This window comes from Lutra lutra, chromosome 2, assembly GCF_902655055.1.
Source record: "Lutra lutra chromosome 2, mLutLut1.2, whole genome shotgun sequence".
NCBI classification, from domain to species: domain Eukaryota; kingdom Metazoa; phylum Chordata; class Mammalia; order Carnivora; family Mustelidae; genus Lutra; species Lutra lutra.
In genome coordinates, this window is record NC_062279.1 from 49,248,430 (window position 1) to 49,272,600 (window position 24,171).

General features: G+C 38.4%; 1 protein-coding gene across 1 annotated transcript; it reads left to right on the forward strand.

Annotated features, from left to right (window-relative positions):
• Positions 1-22,362: 22,362 nt before the first annotated feature.
• Positions 22,363-23,790, forward strand: LOC125092902 (importin-13-like). The gene has a single exon (XM_047717397.1). It carries the CDS (start codon positions 22,432-22,434, stop codon positions 23,620-23,622), a length of 1,191 nt encoding a protein of 396 aa, XP_047573353.1. The 5' UTR covers positions 22,363-22,431; the 3' UTR covers positions 23,623-23,790.
• The last annotated feature ends 381 nt before the right edge of the window (positions 23,791-24,171 follow it).

The following is a 24,171-nucleotide window of genomic DNA, read 5'->3' on the forward strand; positions in this document are numbered from 1 at the left end:
CATTCTTCAAACTTCAAATTCCAGATAAAAAGGGTATTGGCATTATTCTTTAAAAGGCATATAGACAAATGAAGTATGTTCAGAGACAGTGACTATTTTATTTTATGATGGGACTAGAAAGGATGCCATTTGAGAACAGTTGCAGGAGAATAATTGAAAATAGTTGTAAGAGGAAAAATGGTGATTCAAGGCTTCTTCACATATTTTAGGGCCTGTTACACAGAGAAGAGGAATTACATGACTCAAAAATACAGTATTTAGTACCAGTGGTTTGAAGTCTCAGGGAGAGAGAGAGTATGATGTTGTTACTGGCAACACTATTAGAGCATGGGGAAATGGGGTGGGGGACTCACAGGGGAGGGTGGCCTGAGCTTGGAGGCATTATGCATAGGCCACAAGAACCATGGTCCAGCGTGTTCAGGAGCTAAGGCTGGACTGGACTCTTCTAACCTTCCCAGTCAATGACTTGTCCTAAGCAAAAAGTTTTCTCTAAAAATGAATACTTAAGAGGTGCCGGGTGGCTCATTCAAGTAAGTGTCTGCCTTCAGCTCAGGTCATGATCTTGGGGTCCTGGCATATAGCCCCAGGTGGGGCTCTTTGCTCAGCTGGGGGTCTACATCTCCCTTTCCCTCTTTCCCTCCCCACTGCTCATGCTCTCTCTCTCTCTCAGATAAATAAAATCTTTTTAAAAAATGAATTCTTGATTAAATAGCTTTGTTGTTGTTTGTTTCTTTTTTCATGTTGGTAGAAATAATTCACATGAGCTTTAGAAAAAAACCAAACAGCTGCAAAGCTGGGTAATTTCAGAATTCAGATATGTTTTCTTCCTAAAATAATTTTAATAACATTTTTTTGTAAAGGAATTGATAATTATTTCCATGGTCACTGTTTTCACTATCACCTGGATGTTTAAAAATTTTAGACACTTTTGTTGTCATTGTTGTTATTTATAATAGGATTCCCCATTTATGCCCCCCCCACATTTTATTCTAGGGAGAGAACTGTCAGAAAGTCATCTTGTCATGCCTTGTAGGTGTAAAGGCAGCTTCCTCCACAAAGGGTCTTCCTGGAGGCAGTTGGGGTTAAGAGAAGTACCTGACAGAGAGTAGGTGACCCACAAGTATTGGTAAGTGTTAAATGAATGAATGAATAGTGTAATGCCTTCTACAGGTTAAAACCTAACCTCTTATTTTCTAAGAAGAGAGGCATAATCAGATTCTTTGGGTTTCCCAGATGAAAGGAGAGCCCCTGCCTGGTATCCGAGAATGTGTATTTCTTAGAAGGGAAGGGGGTTAAAGTCTCAAGGGCTACAAAGGGATGGTGCCTAAGCATAGTGCTCCTGGACTTGACTCCTTGGGGTGGACTGAGAATTGGCAACTATGGGGATTCAGGCAATAGAGAGCCTTGCTCTGGTTTGTTCTAATTTAGAAGGAGTTGGGTTATCTTCTCCTTAGGATCCACTTGGCATTTGTGTGGTATCCAAATGAATATCAACCCAGCTGACTAGCATCAAAATCAAAAATAGTGTCAGCATCATCTATTGAACTGGGATCAGAGGTATCAGCCACAGTGTGCCTGCAAGAATGACAGTGATGGGATCATCAGAAGAATAAAGATTCTCTTTGCTTGGGTGTAGAATTTGGACTGACATTCTCACATATGGATTGAGAAAGCAGTTAGGTTCTGGGAAATTTAGGGATGGTGAGACTCCAAAGAAAGATGCAGTAGAATGTCAGTTAACTGAAGGCAGGGATTCCTGTATGCTTTGTTTATTGATGTGTCCCAAGCATAGACCAGTGACTGGCATGTAGTAGTCACTCAATAAATATTTGTTGACTAAATGAATGCTGAATGTCCTGCTAATATGGCAAGTGATACTCAAGCTATTAATTAATTAGAAAAATAAAAATGTGGCTATACACGTATTCTGATTTGTGGAGCAGTTTAAGTAATCTCCTAACACACACCCTAAGGAGATGTGAATATAGATAAAAGGCATTTTTTTTTTCTGAAACAAGAATTCCTTCCAATTCACCTGAATTCCATAACCTACCCAGCCATAATTTTGTCAATGTCATAGCTGTTAATCAGAGAGTAGATTATAATATTGACTTATCTTTCAAACCAAATTTTTGTCTGTGCTGTGAACACCAAAATTCGATGGAGCAAGGATCAATACAGTATCCAGCCAATATGCTACAGTGTAAGTGAAATGAATAATAAGAAATGAAATGACTTCTTCTGACAATTGCTGTTGCAAGAAACCTCAGGTTCTCATTTGAAATTGATATTGCAGGAAACCTCTAGTTGCAGCATGAACTTTAATATATAAATCTTCCTTGGCACAGGTGTTCAGGAATATGATTTCTGAAGGTCCTGCATTTTATGAAGCAAAGTATGTATCTGAGCTTTTCTGACTCATTTACTGATTCAGATATCTGTTTCTCCCCCCCCCCATAACTCACACCATGTGACAAAGAGTGATGTTTATTTTAGAATTCTGGAATTCTCATTTTTACTTAAAAGATTAACTATAATTAAATGTTTTTTTGTTTGTTTGTTTTTGCTTTTTGTTTTGCCCTTTTTCCTTCCTGTAGAAAGGCTTCAAGATTGTATTTGAAAGCATCCCCACAAAATGAGATCATTCAACCTACGGTCTTTTGGCAAAATGAATATATTCTTGTGCTATATTTGATATACAGATGCATTAAGAGTTTTGATGGATAGCAGCCATTTGGTGAGTTAAAGCTTCATTTTTCAGAATTGTGCAGAGTTGTATTGTAATATGCATTACTGGACATTGGTTTCTGAAGACAATAAAGAGAAATGGAAATTTCCTTTGAAGATCAGAATTTATTTAACAAGAATTTTTGTAAAGCAAGTGACAAAAATTCATACGGATATTATAGATTTTTTTTAACCATTTCTGAGGCCAAAGAAATTAGAAGCTTGAGGAATCAACAAAGATTAGAATGGTTTTTACATAGCTCTCTAATGATTCTAAATGGTTTTCGGATATAAGTTCCAATGAACTGAGGAACTGTAATCTAAGGAAGAGCTCTTTCAATTTGGTAGAGACAGAGCGTGAAGTTCTTTAACACCTAGCAAGAGAGGTGCTGTAAGTTCACACTCTTACCGAAGCTACTCTTTTGAGATTAGACTTAAAATTTTCTTTTTTTCTTTTTTTTTTTTTTTTTACTGAGTTCATATGTTCGAAGGTCAGAGAATCATTTGCGACAAGGGCTTTTTTATCCGCTTGAAATCCAAGAATGAGTACAGAATTTAGAAAATATTCTGACTGTCTGAAAGTTCATGCCCAGGCACGCACGCCGGATGTTCTGGATGATCAACTTCTATGTGATGTCCTTTCCAGTAACCTGACAATCAGATGTGCCCAGTCACTAGGACTTGGCAAGGAGCTTCCCTTTGACATTGTTATGAATAAATGAGGATGAAGGACAAAGATTTTGGACTGGGAGTTTTTAAACTAGAGCAACATTCACATTTTTCTTTTGTCCGTCATTAATTCTTCAACCTAAGCTGTTTCCCTCCACCTCCCAGCATTAGAGATGTATTCATTTATAACGTATTTATTTCCCAGAGTTTTTGAGATAAAATTGAGATATAACATTGTGTAAGTTTAAGGTATACAATGTGGTGATTTGATAAACATATATATTGTGAAATGATCACCACAGGAAGAAGTTAAAGCCTTATATCACATTTCATAGTTGCCTTTTGTCTTTTTGTGATGAGACATTAAAGGACGTATTCTCTTAGCAACCTTTCAAGTATACAGTGCAGTATTGTTAACTGTGGTCACTGTGCTATACACTAGATCATAAGGACTTACTTGCTTTATAACTAGAAGTATGTATTTTTTACTGCTTTAACCCATTTTCCCCAATCTTGCCTCTGGCAACCACCAATCTAATCTCTGTTTCTGTGAGTTTAATGTTTTTAGATTCCATATACAAGTGAAATTATACAGTTTGGCTTTTGGTGTTATTTCACTTGGCATATGCCCTCAGGTTTCCCCATGTTATCATGAATGGTAGAACTGCCTTCTTTTTTTGTGTGTGGTTGAATAATTCAACTAAATACATATAAACCACATCTTATCCATGAATCCATTAACAGACACTTAGGTTGTTTCCATGTCGTGACTATTGTGAGTAATGGTTCAGTGAACAGGGACATGCAGATATATCTTCAAGATAGTGATTTCATTTCCTTTGGATATATACCCAGAAGTGGGATTGCTGGATCATACAGTAGTCCTATTTTTAATTTTTTTGAGGAACCTCCACACTGTTTTTCATAATGGCTGTACCATTTTCATTCCCACCAACAGCACACAAGGATTTCTTTTTCCCCACATCTTTACCAGCTACTATCTCTTGTCTTCTTGGTACAGCCATTCTAACAGAGGCGAGATGATATCTCATTTATGGTCTCATTACATTTCCCTGATGATGAGTGATGTTGTGTATATTTACATATACTTGCTTGTGCTTTTGTTGTCATATTCAAAAAATTATTGTCGGGACCAATGTCAAGGCGCTGTTACCTTATGTTTTCTTCTAGAAGTTTTAGTTTCAGGTCTTTCATTTAAATTTTTAAACCATTTTGAGTTAATTTTTATAAATGGCAAAAGGTAGGGGTCTAGCTTCATTATTCTGCATGTGATTATCTGTTTTTTTTCCAGCATTTATTGAAGAGATGATTTTTTTCCCCATTGAGTATTACTGACTCCCTTGTCACATATTTGTTAACTCTAGACGTGGGAGTTTATTTTTGGTCTCTCAATTCTGCTTCATTGGTCTCTGTGTCTGTCTTTGTACTAATTCCATACTATTTTGATTCCTACAGCTCTGTAGGATAGCTTGAAATCAGGAAGTATGATGGTTCTAACTTTGTTCTTCTTTCTCAAGATGGTTTTGGCTATTTGATGTCTTTTGTAGTTCCATACAAATTTTAGGACTGATTTTGTATTTCTGTTAAAATGCCATTGGATTTTGATAGGAATTACATAGAATCCATAAATGGCTTTGGATAGTATGGACATTTTAATAATATTAATTCCTCCAATTCATGAACACGAGTTATCTCTCTTCGATTGCTTTCATGAAAATCTTACTGTTTTCAGTGTAGAGATCTTTTCCCTCTTTGGTTAAATTTATTCCCAAGTTTTTAATTGTTCTGATGTTATTGCCAATGGGATTTTTAAAAATTTCTTTGTCAGATATTTCGTTGTTAGTGTATAGGAACACAATGATTTACTATATGTTGATTTTGAATCATGCAAATTTCTGAATTCATTTATTAGGTCTAAGTTTCTGAGGAAGAAGTCTTTAGGGTTTTCAGGATATAAGAAGATATCACCTGCAAATAAGGCAATTTCAGTTGTTTCTGATTTGGATGCCTTTTATTTCTTTCTCTTGCCTGATTACTCTAGCTAGGAATTCCAGTACTATGTTGAATTGGAATGGTGAGAGTGGGCTCACTTGTCTTGTTCCTCATCGTAGAAGAAAAGCTTTAAACATTTCATCATTGAGTATGAGGTTAGCTGTGGGCTTATCATATATGGCTTATATTATGTTGAAATACATTTCTTCTATATCCAGTTTCTTGAAAGATTTTACCATGGGGTATCTGGGTGGCTCACTTGGTTAAGCCCCGACGCTTGGTTTCGGCTCAGGTCATGATCTTGAGGTTGTGAGATTGAGCCTCGAGTTGGGCTCCACCTTCAGTGCAGTCTGCTCGTCCCTCATCATCTGCTTTTCCCCACATTCTCTCTCTCTAGGATAAATAAATAAATATTTTAAAAATCTTTTAAAAAAAGAAAGGTTCTTATCAGGAAAAGATGTTGGATTTTGTCAAATGCTTCTTCCATCTATTTATATGATAATATATTTTTTCTTTATATTAATGTAATATATCACATTTATTGATTTTTGGGTGTTGAACTATCCTTGCATCTCAGGGATAAATATCACTTGATCGAAGTGTATGATCTTTTAATGTGCTCTGAATTCAGTTTGCTATTATTTTATTGAGAATTTTGGCATCTATATTCTCAGGGATATTGGCCTGTAGTTTTCTTCTTTTGTAGTGTCCTTACCTGGTTTTGCATCAAAATAATGATCTCATAAATGATTTTGTGTATATTCTGTCCTCATTTATTGGAAGGGCTTAAGAATTATTGATGTTATTCTTTAGATGTTTGGTATAATTCACCAGGAAAGCCATCTGGTCCTGGGCTTTCTTTGTTGGGATATTTTGGATTACTGATTCAATCTCCTTTCTTGCTTTAGTCTGTTAGATTTTCTATTTCTTCATGACTTTTTTTTTTAAAGATTTTATTTATTTATTGACAGAGATCACAAGTAGGCAGAGAGGCAGGCAGAGAGGGCGGGGGGAGCAGGCTCCCCGCGGAGCAGAGAGTCCGATGCGAGGCTCGATCCCAGGACCCTGAGACCATGACCTGAGCTGAAGGCAGAGGCTTAACCCACTGAGCCACCCAGGCTCCCCTTCTTCATGATTCTTAGTAGTTTGTATGTTTTATAGGAATTTATCCATTTCTTTTTAAGTTGTACAATTTATTGATGCATAATTTATTTGTAGTAGTCTGTTATGATTTTTTCTATTTCCATGATATCAATTGTAATGTCTCCATTTCATTTCTATTTTATTTATTTGAAGTCTGGCTCTTCTTTTTCTTGGTGAGTCTAACTAGAGGTTTGCTCATTTCATTTACCTTTTAAAGAACCAGCTCCTAGTTTCATTGAACTTTTGTTGTTTTTCTTCTTTATTTCATTTATTTCTGGCCCCGTACATATTTCCTTCTGCTGACTTTTGGCTTAGTTTTTTTTTCTTCTTTTCTAGTTCCTTGAATTGTAAAATTAGGTTGTTGAGATGTTTCTTTTTTCTTAATGTAGGTGTTTATCATTATAAACATTCTACTTAGAACTGATTTTGCTGCATCCTATAAGTATCAGAATGTTGCATTTTCATTTTCATTTGTTTCAAGAATTTTTAAACTAATGGAAAATTCATATTTTCCCTTGACATTTACTAAGTCTTCTACCTAGGTTGCCTTTTTTTAGTAGCACTTCAAATAATTTTTCTATTTTATTAAGACATCTAGAAATAATATTATTTACATCTACACATAATATATAATATACCTCCATTTTTCACAACTTTATCAGTCATTGATTTCTTTTTATAATTTTTCTTTTTATATTTACTCCACTGTCCTTATCTTTCCAATATGCAAAGCATGTGGATTGAAGACATTTGGTGAGACAGGTCTCATTCAGGTCCAGGAGCCCTGCATCCAGGGTCCCAGCTGTGAGTAGCTGCCAGTCCAGTTGGTTATGGAGATAATGGAACCATGGCTCTGTCTTTCCAATGTTAGGGATCTAATGGTAAGGACACCAAAATACAGTGTGCCCTGATGTTCTTTAACTCCCTGCCCAGTCAGGTTTCTTTTTGCTCTTATTCATTTTTTAAAATAATTTAATTAATTAGAGAGAGGAGAGAGGAAGAGAGAGAGAGAGAGAGGAAGAGAGCACAAGTTGGGGCAGGAGCAGAGGGAGAGGGAGAGAAGAAGCAGACTCCTTGCTGAGTACAGAGCCCAACAGAGGACTGTATTTCACAAGCCTGAGATCATGACCTCATCTGAAACCAAGAGCTGGACACTCAACTGACTGAGCCACCTAGGCATCCCTCTTTTCTCTTTAAATTCCTTAATAACATTGATTTTTTTCTTTACTGAATATAAAAATAGTTCACTGTCATATTATAAATACTCAAAAATGTAGAAAGTTTTTTGAAAGAACACACAAATATCACCTATGACTATATAGAGAAAACCATTATTGATATTTTGATATGTTTCTGACTTTTTTCTATGGAAAAAGGTCCTCTTCCAAAAAACTGTATTACACATGGTTTTCATATTTATTCAAATCTTTTCTCAGTTAATTGTTGTATTATGAACAGTTTTTGTTAAATCATTTGCCATTGAAACAAGAATTCTTAGTAGTTACATATACTTGAACATATAGATATTCTATAATGATTTCCCCACTGTTAAATATTACATTTACTACCTATAACACGTATTTCAGACAGGCTTCTAATGATCATCCTTGCACACAGATCATGTGTATCTTTGATGGGTTTTCAACATTTTATCATGCAAAATGTCAAATAGATAAAAAAGAGAGGATAGTAAAATTTCTATCTACTCATCTAGCTTCAACAATTGAAGACTCATAGCCAATACTGTTTTATTTACACACTCTATGCCCCAGGTTGTATTGAAACAAATTCCAGGAATCAGTAACACGTCAATATGTACATCTGAAAGATAGTCTCTTTTTCTAAATTAACATATAATGTATTATTTGCTTCAGGGGAGAAAGATAAAGAGTAAAAATTATAGCAAATCAACCATATTACACCTAAAAGATTCACCATCATTCCTCAATATGTCATACTTGTTTTAGATAGTAGATTTTTGAAGTGAATGATCACTTCTTGAACAATAAGTATCTTGATAAATACTACTTTCTAGAAGAGTTTTTAAAATTTGTACTTCTTTATGGGATTTCTCTCTGTGGCATTCAGAATCTCACTGAGCTATCATATTTTTAAATTGTGAACAATTTGGAGGGCAAACAATGGGGAGGCAGTAGAAAGACATGGTTAAACACTCAGTCTCTGGGGGGACTATCTGGGGCATGTCTCTGGGTTCTATCATTTTACTATTATTCTATCTTTGGGCCATGTCATTTTCAGCAATAGCAATTACCCTTGGGTAATTGGGTTCACATGCATTTTGTACACTAACTTCACTTTTGCTTTTGCTTTCTTTCCCTTTGTCTTGATTGCATTTACTTAGAACAAGTTCCTAGATGTTGTTAGAAATGAATTAGTTGCCAAGAAAGGAAAAACCCAAGGTGCTATGTTATTGTATAATAGGTAATCAAGAAATCATTAAAACTGCTCCCAATTTTTGCCCTATTTTAAACAGTGTTGCAATGAGCACATTCTGTGAGCAAAGTTTTTTCCTCCATTTTAATTATCTCTTGTGGATAATTTTCTACAGGTCAGATTACAAGATCAAAGGGCATGACGCTTGTTTGGGGAGAGGGTTGGGAATCCTCATAGCTTTTATGACTTGTTTTCTAAACAGTTTGCACTGTCTTCAGCAGATATGAATTTACCAGTTTTATTCACCTTTGGAAGTATTGGTTGTTATTGAAAAATAAACCTTTTGCTAAACAACTAAATAATGATACCTTAAATTGTTTATTTACTAGCAGAGTGAAATATTATCCTTGTATGTTTATTTATTAATTAATTTCATCTTACCTTCTGGGAAAGAATAAGTGAAAAGTAAAGGGAAATCTGGGTTGAAAATGTAGAGAGAAAATATCAGGTAGAAATTCTCAGAGTACTGGACTGTGCTTTGAGTATATCAATGAACCCTAAGGATGATAAATTAATTTGTAAGCAGGGAGAAAAATATGATATCTGTCAGACATGTGACCTCAGCCATGGTAGAATCCACTACACTCACAGAATCCAGATTCTAAATGCTTTATAAAGTAGGGGGACTTGAGTGTGGAGAAAGTGGTATTAGGAAAGGCCCAAAAGAGGGGGCATTCCAGACATCTGGGTCCTCGCTTGCATTATGTAAAATCAAGTCTTCAACGTATCTCCTCTGGCCTCTTGTAAGAGTCTTTCTTTGTTTTCACCTCTCCACAAACAATTCTTTTCTCTAAGCTGCTTCTGAAATGATATTTCTTTTTTTTTTCTTTCTCTTTTAAAAGTTAACATATAATGTATTATTTGTTCCAGGGGTACAGCTCTGTGATTCATCAGTCTTACAAAATTCACAGCACAAATAGGTATGTTGTTGGTGCATCTGCCTACTTAAGGTTTAGAATCTGTGGACTACATCAGACAAGGAAATTTGTGAGCCAGCACTAGCCTTGGGAAAAATATGTGGACACATGTCTGCAGATTGATGGTTGGCTGTAAAGCATCTTCTCCCTAGAATTTACAGCTCACATGAGATCTTAGGGTCAAGACCACCTAGTTATTTGTTGGAATGACAGTTTATTGCCTTGACAGAGATTTTAACAACCATTTGTACTGTAAATCTTTTGATAAGAATAGTCCCACCTGTTTTACTACCTGAACATGGTTCAGAAATAGCAGAACATTAAAAAAGATAGTATTTGTTAACAATTTTAGTGTCCCATTTTTAACCATCTAAGTATTTCCTGGCAATACATTCTGCATTAAGTACAATGTTAGGAGTTTTGGAAATTTTGGGAAAACTGTATATAATATTGCTTTTTTCCTTATTGAAACGACAAAAGATACATATAATGAAATTAAAGAATAATGATAGTTTAAGAATAGTATAAATAATGTGATAAAATCAGAAATAATTACAATTGCTAATAGTGAATACTTAATATCTGCCACAGACTATGATGAACACTTTACATTAATCATTTTCATTATCAAATTTAATTTTTATAACTACTCTATGAGGTACATAATTAAAGGTCAAATGTAAATTGTAGATTTACATGTGCTCACTACTAATTTGATTAAATCCATAGGAAGGAGAATCGTTTCCAGGATAATCACAGAAGACTTCAAGATGGAATAGAACTTGGAACAATACTTGAGGGCTTGGCTAGAATTGCATAAACAAATAAGAGTAAGCAGAGGTTTGGGTGAGGAGTGCCAGGAGCAAATTCCCAGAGGTGAGGATCCAAATGAAAGTTAGTGGGAGGGTTTTGCAGACCACAGGGAATCACAGGGAATTTACAAAAGTTGATGATACAGGCAAGCAAAGGAAGCTAAGTAGGCTAGCAATAAAATACATATGTGTACAAGTGTGACTCTCAGGCAGTGGATGGTCACTCTTCCCCTTGAATTTGTAAGAGCAAAGAATTAGCCTCCTGAGCTTTTAAAATTCTACCCCTAGCCTTTTAATAATATAATGTTTTACTGGAGTTGCTCCACAGCAGCAAGTACAGACTGGGAATTGCCTCGGTGTGTAGTCTCTGTGACATCAGAATAGATATGCACAACCTTGAGGCAGCACACAGACATTTTTGAGGATGGTTATTTGAAAACCCTCCTGGTTTTGGAATCAGGACTTATGGTTTTGAACATCCTTCTCAAACTATGGCAATTAATCACAGGTTCTGTTACTTCATGTTTCTAGACCCAGATTAGTACTCTGTGGTATTGTATAGACTGTAGTAATTTCTCTGAAAAGAAAAACTATATGGATTCCTGGAATTGTTTTTTTTTTTTTAATTAAAATTAAAATTTTATTTGTTTTTCAGTGATCCCAAATTCATTGTTTATGCACCACACCCAGTGCTCCGCGCAGTAAGTGACTTCTTTAATACCCACCACCAGGCTCACCCAACCCCCACCTATCTCCCCTCCAAAACCCTCAGTTTGTTTCTCTCATGGTTTGTCTCCCCCCCCAATTTCCCTCAACTCACTTCTCCTCTCCATATCCCAATGTCTTCTGTGTTATTCCTTATGCTCCACAAGTAAGTGAAACCATATGATAATTTACTCTCTCTGCTTGACTTATTTCACTCAATATAATCTCTTACGGTCTGGTCAGTGTTGATACAAAAGGATAAATACCTTTCTGATGGAGGCATAATACTCCATTGTATATATGGACCATATCTTCTTTATCCATTTATCTGCTGAAGGGCATCTTGGTTCTTTCCACAGTTTGGCGACTGTGGCCATTGCTGCTATGAACATTGAAGTACAGATTTATCTTCTTTTCACTACATCTGTAACTTTGGGGCAAATACGTACTAGTGCAATTGCAGGGTCATAGGTTAGCTCTATTTTTAATTTCTTAAGGAATCTCCACACTGTTTTCTAAAGTGACTGCCCCAAATTGCATTCCCACCAAGGGTTCCCCTTTCTCCATATCCTCTCCAACACTTGTTGTTTACTGTCTTGTTGATTTTGGGCCATTCTAACTGTGTGAGGTGCTATCGCAATGTGGTTCTGATTGAATTTGCCTGGTGGCTAATGATGATGAACATTTTTTCATGTGTCTATTAGCCATTTGTATGTATTCTTTGGTGAAGTGTCTGTTCATATCTTCTGCCCATTTTTTTTGACATGATTATCTGTTTGTGTGTGTTGAGTTTGAGAAGCTCTTTATAGATCTTGGATATCAGCCCTTTGGTCTGTAGTGTCATTTGCGAATATCTTCTCCCATTCTGTGGGTTCCCTCTTTGTTTTGTTGACTGTTTCCTTTACTGTGCAGAAGCTTTTGATCTTGACAAAGTCCCAAAAGTTCATCTTTGCTTTTGTTTCCTTTGCCTTTGGAGACATGTCTTGAAAGAAGTGGCCAGTGTCAAAGAGGTTACTGCCTATGTTCTCCTCTAGGATTTTGATAGATTCCTGCCTCAAGTTGAGGTCTTTTATCCATTTCAAGTCTATCTTTGTGTATAAGAGAATGGTTGCATTTTATTCTTCTACAGATAGCTGTCCAATTTTCCCAGCACCATTTATTGAAGAAAATTTTTTTCCACTGGATATTTTTTCCTGCTTTGTCAAATTATTTGACCGTAGAGTTGAGGGTCCTTATCTGGGCTCTCTATTCTGTTCCACTGGTCTATGTGACTGTTTTTGTGCCAGTACTATGGTGTCTTGGTGATCACAGCTTTGTAGTAAAACTTGAAATCAAACAACATGATGCCCCCAGTTTTGTTTTTCTTTTTCAACATTTCCTTAGCAATTCGGGGTCTCTTCTGATTCCATACAGATTTAAGGATTGTTTGTTCCAGCTCTTTGAAAAATGCCAGTAGAATTTGGATTGGGATGGCATTGAAAGTATGGATTGCTCTAGACAGTATAGACATTTGAACAATGTTTATTATTCTAATCCATGAGCATGGAATGCTCTTCCATCTTTTGTGTTTTCTTCAGTTTCTTTCATGAGTGTTCTGTAGTTTCTCAGTACAGATCTTTTACCTCTTTGATTAGGTTATTCCCAAGTATCTTATGGTTCTTGGTGCTATAGTAAATGGATTCAATCCTCTAATTTCCCTTCCTGTATTTTCATTGTTAGTATATAAGAAAGCAACTGATTTCTGTACATTGATTTTGTATCCTGCCACATTACTAAATTGCTGTATGAGTTCTAGTGCTTTGGGGGTAGTCTTTTGGGTTTTCCATATAAAGTATCATGTTATCTGCAAAGAGAGAGAGTTTGACTTCTTCTTTGCCAATTTGAATACCTTTTATTTCTTGTTGTTGTCTGATTTCTGTAGCTAGGTGTTCTAGTACTATGTTGAACAACCATGGCGAGAGTGGACATTCTTGTCATGTTCCTGATCTCAAAGGGAAAGCTATCAGTTTTTTCCCCATTGAGGATGATATTTGCTGTGGGATTTCATAGATAGATTTATAAAGTTAAGGAATATTCCTCTATCCTTATACTTTGAAGCATTTTAATCAGGAATGGATGCTGGATTTGTCAAATGCTTTTTCTGCATCAATTGAGAGGACCCTGTGGTTCTTCTCTCTTTTCTTATTGATTTGTTCTATCACATTGATTGATTTGGGAATGTGAACCACCCTTGCATTCCATGGATAAATCCCACCTGGACTTGGTGGATAATCTTTTTAATGTACTGTTGGATCGTATTAGCTAGGATCTTGTTGATAATCTTGGCATCCATATTCATCAGGGATATAGGTCTGAAATTCTCCTTTTTGGTGGGGTCTTTGCCTGGTTCGGGGATCAAGGTAATGCTGGCTTCATGAAAGAATCTTCTGTTTCTATTTTTTGAAACAGCTTCAGGAAAATAGGTATTATTTCTTCTTTGAGTGTTTGGTAGAATTCTCCAGGGAATCTGTCAGGTCCTAGGCTCTTGTTTTTTGGCAGCTTTTTGATCATTGGTTCAATTTCATTAGTAGATATTGGTCTATTCAGGTTGTCAGTTTCTTCCTGATTCAGTTTTGGAAGTTTATAGTTTTGCAGGAATGCATCCATTTCATCTAGGTTGCTTAACTTATTGGCATATAACTGTTGATAATATTCGATGATTGTTTCTGTTTCCTTGGTGTTAGTCGTGATCTCTCCTTTTTTGTTCATAATTTTATTAACTTGGGTCCTTTCTCTTTTCTTTTGGATTAGTTTGGCCAATGGTTTATTGATCTTATTGATTCTTTCAAAAAACCAGCTTCTAGTTTTGTTAATGTGTTTTACTGTATCTCTAGTTTCTATCTCATTGCTCTGCTCTAATATCAATTATTTCCCTTTTTGTGTATGTGGTTGGCTTAGTTTGTTGTTGATTCTCTAGTTCTTTAAGGTGTAAAGAGAGTTGGTGTATTCTGGATTTTCCAATTTTTGCGGGGGAGGCTTACATGGCTATGTATGAATATTCAGGGAATAATCTCAATCATTTGGTATCAGTTGGGCCTTGATTTGTGACCCCATATGTGGTCTATTCTGGAGAATGTTGCATGTGCACTAGAGAAGAATGAGTATTCTGTTGTTTTAGGGTGGAATGTTCTGTATATATCTTTGAGGTCCATCTGGTCCAATGTGTCATTCAATGTTCTTGTTTCTTTATTTATTTTCCGCTTGGATGATCTGTCTATTACTGAGAGTGGTGTGTTAAGATCTCCTACTATTAATGTATTCATATCAATGTGACTATCTTGATTAACAGTTGACTTATGTAGTTGGCTGCTTCTGTATTAGGGGCATAAATATTTACAATTGTTAGATCTTCTTAGTGGATAGACCCTTCAAGAATGATGTAGTGTCCTTCTTTATCTCTGACTACAGTCTTCAGTATAAAATCTAATTTATCTGAGATGAGACTCGCTACCCCAGCTTTCTTTTTGAGGCCCATGTCATGAAAGATTGTTCTCCATCCCTTCACTTTCAGTCTAGATGTATCCTTAGGTTCCAAATGGGTCTCTTGTAGACAACATATGGATGGGTCCTATAATTTTATCCAATCTGCAACCTGGTGCCATTTTATGGGAGTGTTTAGGCTGTTGATGTTGAGAGTGATTATTGAAAGATATATTTTTATTGACATCATGTAGCCTGTGAAGTCCTTATTTCTATAGACTGTCTCTGTGAATTTCTGTTCTATGTCACTCTTGTGTTCTTTCTTCTTTTATAGAACACCCCCCCACCCTTAATATTTCTTGTAGTGCCAGCTTGGTATTCACATACTCTTTTAAACCTTGCTGGTCTTGGAAGCTCTTTATCTCTCCATCCATTCTGAATGTCAGCCTTGCTGGATAAAGTATTCTTGGCTGCATGTTCTTCTCATTTAGTGCCCTGAATATGTCTTTCCAGCCCTTTCTGGCTTGCCAGGTTTCTGTGGACAGGTCTGACATTATTCTGATGGACCTTTCTCTGTACATAAGGAATCTCTTCCCCCTAGCTGCCCTCAAAAGCTCCTGTCTAAAATTATGATTTGTCAGTCTCACAATTAAGTGTCTTGAGGTCTTCCTAGATTCTATGACCTTGAGGGGAGACCTTTCTGCCTCTAGGACATGAACGCAGGTTCCATTGCCCAGATTGGGAAAATTTTCATCTAGAGTTTGCTCAACTATAAATTCTAGTCTTCTCTCTTTCTCTACCCCTTCAGGATCCCAATAATTCTCAGATTGGAATGTTTCATGGTGTCATATATTTCCCTAGTTTTGTGTTTGTGGCTTCTAAGTTGGTTTTTCCATGCCTCCTCCTGATCCTTTTTCTCTATCAGTTTGTCCTCTAGATCACTAATTCTGTCTTCTGCCTTGGTTACTTTAGTTGTTAGAGTATTTATTTTAGACTGGATCTTATTGATAGAATTTTTAACATTTTCCTGGGTGGCTTTCACTTCTGATCTTAGAGATTCTATGTTGTCACTAATTGTTTTCTCCATCCTAGCCAAAGCCTGGATAATTGTTACGCTGAATTCCCTTTCCAACATACTGTTTATGTCCGTATCCAATAGTTCTGATGGAGAGGGCATAGTCTCTGAATTTTTCCTCTCTTGGGTGTTCCTCCTCCTAGTCATTTTGGTGAGAGGTGGTTGGAGGGGATGTATACCTAAATATATCAACCACAATCCAGGCAAGGTGCACCCTGGAATGTTTCTGAGCAATTGGAAGTCACCACCAAAAAGAAAGAAAAAGAAAGAGAGAGAGAGAAAGAAAGAAGACCCATCCAGAAGGGGCTCCAAAGGTAAGATTTATAAGGTCAACAAACAAAAATGGACAAATAAAAAGACTGACAAAAGTAAATGACAAGGAAAAAAAAAAAAACCCAGCCAAAATGAACCCCGAGGATAGGATTTATATAATACCAGAACAAAAACAAATACACAGAAACACTGAGAGAAGAAAAAGATGGGAAGGTGATTATAAATCCTGGATATTGGTGAGGAAGGTTATTTTGATTCTTCCTGGGTGTATCTTGATATCTTTGTTAAAAGACTCAACTTTCCAGAGATAAAGGGAGATTAAAAGTGGTTTATATATTGGGGTAGTATTGATTTGGGAAAGATTACCTTGAAGCTTATATCCATACGTATATTAAAAAAATAGAAAAGAAAAAATGCAGGTATATGTAAAAAAAAGTTCAATTTAAAAGGTTATTATGGAATATGTTTTATTAAGGCTCTAGTTGTAATGGTAAGTAGGATAAAAAAATTAAAAGAACAAGAAGAAAATGAATTAAGAATAAAAGTTGTATCTATGAAATATACAGGTTTTAGGGAAATACTGGGAGTGTAATATATTTTTTCCCTGATGCTGGGATTTTACAGTTTTATGGGGATCCTGTGGTGGTTGTCCTCTCATTCTTTTGGCTTGTCTTCTGGGGGAGGGATCTGCTATGTTGTTTTAGAGTCAGTTTTTCTTGGGTTGAGTCCTCCTGTCCCCTATAAAGTGGCTGAGCTCTGTGGAAACTGTTTTTTTTTTTTTTTTTTTTTAAGATTTTTTTAAAAAAGATTTATTTATTTATTTGTTTGTTTGACAGACAGAGATCACAAGTAGGCAGAGAAGCAGGCAGAGAGAGAGAGAGGAGGAAGCAGGCTCCCTGCTCAGCAGAGAGCCCGATGCGGGGCTCGATCCCAGGACCCTGGGACCATGACCTGAGCCGAAGGCAGAGGCTTTAACCCACTGAGCCACCCAGGTGCCCCTGTGGAAACTGTTTTTTCAGGCTTTTGTTCTTCAGAGGCTTTTTGTGGCTTTTTGGAAGGTTAATGAACAGCAAACTGTACCCAGACCTCCGTTTCAGAGAGAAGCCTCCGTCTGCTCCCCTCTGGGTGGTCCAGAACACACCAACTCCTGCTCTGCAAACTGTGCTGAGCTGTGCAACCTCCCACAGACAAAGCATGTCCCCAGCCACCACCTCAGGGGGTGCCCAAAGCACCTTCTTTTCTCTGCCACCCCTGTGCCACTAAAACCATGAGCGATTTTGGTCCAGGGAGCCTGCTTCTGGTGGCTGCCTTTGCTGGGATTGCTGTTTGGGGTCCAGACCTCATGGTTGGGCAGGTTGCCACAGCAGGATCATGACCAGAGATTATGCTGAGTTCCTTCAGGCCCCAGCTGGGAGATTCTAGGCCCTGGGCTGGTCCTAGAGAGCACTGGTTAGTGCCTGCATGGAGCTTTCTCAGGTGCAGGCAGGGAGGGGATCAGAACCTGGTCATACTGTGTGTAGAGCACAAAAGTTCTAGGGAGCTCAGGCTGGCTCTCTCACCAGACTCCCTCATTAGGGAGTGGGAGTGTGCCCAGCTGAGCTGTGGTGCAAGCCTCACAACCCAGGGGCTCTGCCACACTCTTTCTGGCAGTGGTGGTCCCTGGCGATGGCTGTCCTGCCTATGACCACCCAATCCCACCAGTTGCTCCTTGAGATCCTTTGCTCTTTTTGAGAGCTTTTAACCAGACTCCAAGTTAATGCTGGTCCCTAATCACAGGGCATTTTTGTATTGGGGTATTAGTTTCCAATGGGTCACTTCTGGTGGCTCCCTCCCCCTTCTATTTATCCTCCGCTACGAGTCCAAGAATTCCCACTCTGCTTTACCTCTCCACTGGCGTCTTCTGCCCCCATAGTGATCTAGAAGTATATAATCCTACATCTCAGGCTGATTTTATGGGTGTTCAGAGTGTTCTGGTAGATAATGAGCTCATTTTAAGGGACTGGTTGAAACAGGATCTCCTACTTCTCTGCCATCTTGCCCCTCCCCAGCATTATTCTTGACCCCTTTTTTCTTTGAACTCTGGGTTTTCTGATATAACCCCTATGGTCCTATTTTGTTACTTACTAGGCTCTATATTTCTCACCAGGTTAGTGTAGTAGTTAGGAGTATAGACCCTGGAGCTGAACGGTCTGAGTACAAATCCTAACTTCTTGCTCCATGGATTTGAATTTTCCTCCCCTCCCCTTCTTCCTCTCCTCCCCCTTCCTCCCTCCCTCCTTCCTCCTTCCTTTCCTTCCTCCCCTCCCTCCCTCCCTTTCTCTACCATTTCTTTCCTTTCCTTTCCCGTCCTTTCCTTTTCCATTTCTCTCCATCCCTCTCTTTCTTTCTTTCCTCCTTCTTTTCCTTCTTTTTTTTATTGTTGGCATAAATTTTCCCTCTATGATCATTGGTTTCCTCAGCTGTAAAATGCTGATGATAATTATATCTAAATTATGCAGTTACTGAGATTAAATGAATTACATAATATTCTTCCTACCTGCTTGCATGAATGTGTTTGAGAATGGGACATTTTGCACATAAACAATGGCATCTTCTACTTTTATCTGGCCAACTTAAGATGACACCATCGTTTTTAAATTTGTTTCCCATTATTTACCTTTAATAGACATGTCCTCATGCTGCACTTTAATGATTTTTTCCTTTCTTAATATCTTACTTCTTAAATTTAGCATCCTTTTTGGTGTTATTTAAAATGCCTCTATTTATTTTTTAAGTAATCTCTTTGCCCAATGTGGGGCTCAAACTCATGACCTTGAGATCAAGAGCTGTATGTGCTATTGACTGAGCCAACGAGGTACCCCATAAGATGCCTTTAAATTTAACTACAAAAATTGTCCTCATGTACAGAAACTTCACATTAGATTTTAAGTGATGAATTCTGAGAACAATAATGACCCATTTTAAGTTATAATGAAATTGTTCATATTATTCTATTTCAATTGCATTTTCTAGATATGGTACCATTATTATGTTCAATCACACTGAATTTATTTCATTTTAGGATTATATTTGTTCCATATTTTGAATGCATACTTAGCCAACAGTAACCTTTAAGAGACACCTTTTATTACTAGATGCTGGTCTTGAGATTATACTACATTTGGAGTTTCTGATGGAGTCTCTTTCCTGTACCCTGCTATCATTTCCATGGAGAAAACATTTAGGTTCTTTAACCAAACTAGAATTTAATTGCACTGAATTCATTATTCTGTGTTTTAACTCATTCTGTTTGTACTCATTGGTGACTCACATGATTTAGATCGCATGGACATCTACCATTGTTGTGATTACAGACCTGCCTCTTAGAACTCCCATCTGGGGAGTTTGAATTCTGAATTTGTCCTCCTGGGGGTGGCTGTACATTCTAACATTAGGAGAGAGCTGTTTGCTTTGTAGTTGTTCTCTGTAGGACAAAAATGAGACAACACATTGTCTTAATTAGTTTTCATGTGAGATATGCTAGATAATACTTGCATTTTGATACTTTACATCACATGCTTGGTAACATCAATATTATTCTATTATAGCTTCCCAGTCATTGTTTCTCTTCCCTCACATTAAAATCTTTGATTTTTTAAAGATATTTACTTATTTGACAGAGGGAGAGAGAGAGATCACAAGTAGGCAGAGAGGCAGATAGAAAGAGAGGGGAAAGCAGGCTCCCTGCTCAGAGAGCCTGATGTGGGGCTTAATCCAAGGACCCTGGGATCGTGACCTGAGCTGAAGGCAGAGAGGCTTAACCCACTGAGGCACCCAGGCATCCCTAAAATCTTTGATTAAGTCACAGGGTCTTTGGACAAAAGTATTCTTTCAATTAATGTGAGATATACCTAGTCTTTTAGCTGGAATATGTTATTTTTTTAAAGACTAAAGTCCAGGAAACCAAACTCTCTTCCTTTCATGCCACATATGTAGACTATTGTTCTCTTCTTACCATGTCTCTTTTTCCCTGTGGTCATGGTAATCAACTGACAGAAGTGATAAAACAACTACTTGTGCTTTGGAGTCTTCTGTCCTACTCTGAGTTTCAAAGTGTCTAGAGAGGCTTGCTGGTTTGCAGGATTTCCTTCTTCTCCACATCAGTAGGTATGGGTAGACAGTGACCAGTGAGTCTGATGATGATGTGGCCAGGGTTTGGGAAGGTTGTGCCTGCATGAGTCCAGAGGCTGTCCTCCCAGAGTGCACAGCATGTTGGCTTTGGCCAACATGTGGTTGGTCTTGTTCTTATATCCTCCCTCTGGAAAGATAGCATACCTTTTGATTTTTCTCCAGTATTCTATTTTTTTTTTTGTTGTTGTTGTTAGTTTCAGAGGTAGAATTTAGTGCTTCATCAGTTGCATATAACACCCAGTGCTCATTATGTCAAATGCCCTCCTTAATGTCCATCATCCATTTATTCCTCCCCACCTCCTCCAGCAAACTTCAGTTTGTTTCCTGGAGTTCGGTGTCTCTTATGGTTTGCCTCCTTCTCAATTTTCACCTTATTTTCTTTTTCTTTTTTTTTTTAAGATTTTATTTATTTATTTGACAGACAGAGATCACAAGTAGGCAGAGAGGCAGGCAGAGAGAGAGAGAAGGGGAAGCAGGCTCCCCACTGCGCAGAGAGCCCGATGCGGGGCTTGATCCCAGGACCTTGGGATCATGACCTGAGCTGAAGGCAGAGGCTTTAATCCACTGATCCACCCAGGTGCCCCTATTTTATTTTGCTTTCTCTTCACCTATGTTCATCTGTTTTGTTTTGTAAATTCCACATATAAATGAAATCATATGATATTTGTCTTTCTCTGACTGACTTACTTTGATTAGCATAATACCCTCTGGTTCCATCCACATTGTTGCAAATGGCAGGATTCATTCTTTTTGATGGCTGAGTAAAATTCCATTGTGCATATATATATGTGTGTGTGTGTATACATATATACCACAATCTTCTTTACTCATTCATCTCTTGAGGGGCAGCTGGACTCTTCCCATCTTTTGGCTATTGTGGACATTACTGCTATAAACATTGGAGTGCAGGCATCCCTTTGAATCATTATACTTGTATCCTTTGGATAAATACCTAATAGTGCAGTTGCTGGATCATAGGGTAGCTCTATTTTTAGCTTTATGAGGAACCTCCATACTGTTTTCTGAGTGACTGCATTTCTCCAGTATTCTAGTTGAGACAGGCTTATGCTTACTGGGGGGAATAGCCAAATAATATGAAGTTCTTCTCTCCTGAATCATCCTAGTGTCTATGGACATTAGATGGTTTCTCTTACAGAGTCTGAAGTTCCTCCTTATAATGCAAGGTTTCCCCTTTCTTCACTATATAATATTTCTTCACTTGCATATTAGGTTGATCATGATTTCTATTCACTCTTCAGAATATTCTTTTCTAGCTTCTTCCGGTGTTTTTTTTTTTTTTTTCTTTTTCCCTGCTTTTTAAAGAATACTCACTATTTTGGCCAGCTCTGGCTACATAACAAAATACCATGACTGGATAGCTTAAACAATAGAAGTTTATTTTCTCACTCTTCAGGTGGCTGCAAGTCCAAGATCAAGATGTCAGCATGACTGGTTTCTGGTGAGAGACCTTTCTTCCTGGCTTATACATAGATGACTGCCTTCTTGCTTGTCCCCATGAGGTGGGGAGAGAGAGACAGAGAAAGCAAGCTCTGGTGTCTTTTCTCATTGAGGCACCAATCTCATCATTAGGGCCCCACCCTCATGACCTCATCCAACCCTAATTACCTTTAAATGGCCCTGTTTCCAAACATTATCACATTGGGTGTTAGGGCATCAACATAGGAATTTTGGGGAGGCATAATTCAGTCCACAGCACTCATTTATCTCCCAAAAGAACATGAGAAAAACATTCCTCACTAGGGGGGAGAACAACTGAACTTGCTCTTGTGCCCATGCCTGAATGTACCTGTATATTGTAGCCCTCTGATCCTGGGATTGGGTTTGTGCCTCTCCTTTCTTCAGAGACAATGAACTCCTTGAAGGCAGAGAGTTTGCCTTCCTTGCAGATTATGCACAGTAACAGAGTAATCCCTAAATGTCTGATGTGGTGCCTGGGCTCATTGGCCTCATTCCACGGATCAGCATCAGCAACGTGCAGCTGGTGGATACTGTCATGTTCACCATTGGAGCTTTGTCTGAATGGCTGGCTGACCACCCTGTCATGATCAACAGTGTTCTGCCCCTTATACTGCATGCCCTAGGCAATCCTGAGCTCTCTGTCTCTTCTGTGTCCACCCTCAAGAAGAGCTGCCGAGAATGCAAGTATGACCTGCCACCCTATGCTGCTAACATCGTGGCTGTCTCCCAGGATGTGTTGATGAAACAGATCCACAAGACAAGCCAGTGCATGTGGCTGATGCAGGCACTGGGCTTCCTGCTGTCAGCCCTGCAGGTGGAGGAGATCCTTAAGAACCTGCACTCACTTATCTCGCCCTACATCCAGCAGCTGGAGAAGCTAGCAGAGGAGATACCTAATCCTTCCAACAAGCTGGCCATTGTCCACATCTTGGGCCTTCTCTCCAACCTCTTCACCACACTGGATGTCAGTCATCATGAGGACGATCATGAAGGCCCTGAGCTCCGGAAGCTGCCAGTGCCACAGGGACCCAACCCCAAGGTATGTGCTATCTTTGAGAAGTCCGTTAAGACCCTGCTGGATGACTTTGCCCCCATGGTGCCACAGCTGTGTGAGATGCTGGGTCGGATGTACAGCACCATCCCCCAGGCCTCTGCTCTTGACCTCACTCGACAGCTGGCCCACATCTTTGCTCATGAACCTGCCCACTTTCCCCCAATCGAGGCCCTCTTCCTGCTCATCACCTCTGTCACACTCACTCTCTTCCAGCAAGGGCCCAGGGATCATCCTGATATTGCTGATTCATTTATGCAACTCCTGGCACAGGCTCTGAAGCGGAAGCCAGATTTATTCCTGTGTGAACGATTGGATGTCAAGGCTGTGTTCCAGTGTGCTGTGCTCAAGTTCCCCGAGGCATCTACTGTCAAAGCCTCCTGTGGCTTCTTTACAGAGCTGCTGCCTCGGTGTGGGGAAGTAGAACCCGTGGGGAAAGTGGTTCAAGAGGATGGCCGTATGCTGCTCATAGCAGTGCTGGAGGCCATTGGGGGCCAGGCCTCCCGCAGCCTCATGGACTGCTTTGCCGACATCCTATTTGCTCTGAACAAACACTGCTTCAGCCTCCTGAGCATGTGGATCAAGGAGGCCCTGCAGCCACCTGGTTTTCCCTCTGCCCGTGTCAGCCCTGAACAGAAGGACACCTTCAGCCAGCAGATCTTCGTGAGCGAGTGAACAAGAGGCGGGTGAAGGAGATGGTGAAGGAATTCACACTGCTGTGCCGGGGGCTTCATGGCACAGATTATACAGCTGACTACTGAGGGGCGCCCTGTCCCACCCACGCCTCCTCACCCCTCCCTGTCCCCAAAGAGTAAACCTGGATCTTCACTGCAAAAAAAAAAATTAATTTTTAATTAGAATTAATTAATAATCAATTACCCCAGAATTAATAAGAGATTAATAAGCAATTAATAAGAGAATATAATAATAAAAGAATAAAAGTATTTATATATAATTAAAGAATAAAAGAATAAATAAGTGGTCTCAGTCTTAAACATGCCCTCAATGGTTTTATCACCATGGGTTTGTCAGTGCCCATTTCCTTGGTTGAACTTTAGTTCCTTTTGGCTTTTCTTGTTGACATTTCCATGTTGCTGGCTATTTTCTTGCTTTTTTGTGACAGGCAACACAGGAAGTTGGACCTTTTAAACTATTTAGCACAGTTCTTTCCCTAGCTGCTATGCTGGATTAGCAGTGACAGGTTATTAGCATTTTTAGTCTTCT

What these genes read in the sequence shown, in the direction of transcription:
- LOC125092902 (XM_047717397.1), top strand. Translation starts at nt 22,432, where the DNA reads ATGTTCACCATTGGAGCTTTGTCTGAATGGCTGGCTGACCACCCTGTC.